This window comes from Lipotes vexillifer, unplaced genomic scaffold (assembly GCF_000442215.2).
Source record: "Lipotes vexillifer unplaced genomic scaffold, Lipotes_vexillifer_v1.1 scaffold216, whole genome shotgun sequence".
Lineage (NCBI taxonomy): Eukaryota > Metazoa > Chordata > Mammalia > Artiodactyla > Lipotidae > Lipotes > Lipotes vexillifer.
Genome location: NW_006779100.1, coordinates 3,419,612 through 3,421,429, shown reverse-complemented (window position 1 = coordinate 3,421,429; position 1,818 = coordinate 3,419,612). Strand labels below are relative to the sequence as shown.

Here is a 1,818-nt window from a genome sequence, read left to right as displayed (position 1 = left end):
TGCGAAGCTCTTGTATTTTTAAAAATGTATTTATTTCCTCTTTTTGTATTACCCCTTTAGTGGTCTCAGGGTTAAGGGAATTGAGCTTCCCCTCTGGTTACCCGGAAAAGGATTTAGAAAAAAAAAAAAAAAGCCAATAGATTCTAGGAGATGCAAAACCAACAGATGGCTCCCAGAGCCAGTGGAATCGCCAGTGGAATCTGCTGCCCTCAACATGAGCTAGCTTGCGGGCGAGAAGTGTAGAAAGTGCTGTTCGCAGACTGCGCAGTGAAGGAGAGAAAGCGACAGAAGAGAGAGCCATAGTGCTGACGTTGAAGGCCCGGCCCTGTGAGGTTGCATAGGGTAAGTGGCGTTGGCTAGCAGGCAGTGGCTAAGGGGAAGGAAAGAGGATTTGGGCTAGGGGCGGGGCCAAAGGCACAGCGTGGCTCCTGATTGCTGGAGTGCGGCTGCCAATCTCGCAGAATCGCTCGGTTAACCAGTGCGCTTGCGAGACGCGCTCAGATATACTGAGTGAGCCCTGAGAAGCAGTCTCAGATCCTGACGGTGCAGCAGCCCGCAGCCTCAGCTAGAGAGTCCCAGCCGCTTTCAATGGAGGAGAAGCCCAGCCAGCCACAGCCTCAGCACCATCACAGCCACCACCATCCGCACCATCACCCCCAGCAGCAACAGCAGCAGCAGTCGCACCACCACCACCATTATTATTTCTACAACCACAGCCACAACCACCATCACCACCACCATCACCAGCAGCCTCACCAATACCTGCAGCATGGAGCCGAGGGCAGCCCCAAGGCCCAGCCAAAGCCGCTGAAACATGAGCAGAAACACGCCCTCCAGCAGCACCAGGAAACGCCGAAGAAGAAAACAGGTCCGGGAGGGAGGACGAATGGGGGAAGGGGGATGGAGGTGGGGGGTAGGGGAGATGGGGGTGGGGCTGGATCGGGGAAACGCGGACGGGGTCAGGGTGTGTGTGCGTGTGTGTCCCTGTCCTGCGGGTCTGGGGAAGCCCCCTTTCATTCTCCGAAAACTCGGGCTGGGCCCCGGGGTTTGCAGCGCCCTCTTCTCCTCAGCATGGGAGAGGCCCAACCAGGCCAGTGTGACCTTCCCGGCCCGGACTGGAGGGAGACCCGGAGGGTCGGCCTCTAGCCTTATATTCCTTTCTCGTTTACTTTCTTGCGGCCCCGGAGGGACCCTAATTTGGGGGCCCTGAGTTGGGGGTGAACCTCGCCGCCCCAGGAAAGTCCTTCGGGTGTAACTCAGGAAGGCCTAGCGAATTCCGACTCGGGTGGCGTCGCGAGACCCTTTTGCGTACGGCGATGAGAGGGTAGGGGGGCAGAGTTGAAGTGTCCTCCCTCACCCGCCACCCCAAGCCCACCTGTGGCCTTGGGGTTCCCCGTCTGGGGGGGGGCGGTTGGGACCCCTCGTCTCTCGGGTCATTTCCACCCCTGGACGCCCCTTTCGGGCACCGCACCTCGCAGTCTGTCCCCGCGGCTCCCCCCGAGGCCGGCGCCCCGGGCCCGCTCCCCCCAGAGCCGGCGCGGCTGGAATGTTCTCTCCTCCTCGCGGGGCCGCTTCCTGTCCGCCATGTTGGAAGCCGATTCCTGTCACCGACTCCGGCCCACTGAAGAGCGGAGGGGGAAGAGTGTCGAGGGGCGCACGGCGCGGCCGAGCCGGGTGGCTGGGGATCCCCCCCGGCGTCACCTCGCTTCCCGCCCTGCGGGGGCGCCGCCGCCCCCGGCCCGCGGCCGCCCCTCCCCCCGTCGCCGGCCGGGTTGTGTAACCCGGTGGCGGCCGCGCGGCCCCGGGCGGGTCCCTGGG

General features: G+C 62.7%; 1 protein-coding gene across 1 annotated transcript in view; it reads left to right on the top strand.

Moving 5' to 3' along the window:
* Positions 1-499: 499 nt before the first annotated feature.
* Positions 500-1,818, top strand: part of NUFIP2 (nuclear FMR1 interacting protein 2) — a 21,673-nt gene continuing 20,354 nt past the window's right edge. The window contains exon 1 of the mRNA XM_007452439.1: positions 500-868. Within this exon, the coding sequence (XP_007452501.1) occupies positions 589-868 (280 nt within the window). The 5' untranslated portion in view covers positions 500-588. The remainder of the gene's footprint in view (positions 869-1,818) is intronic.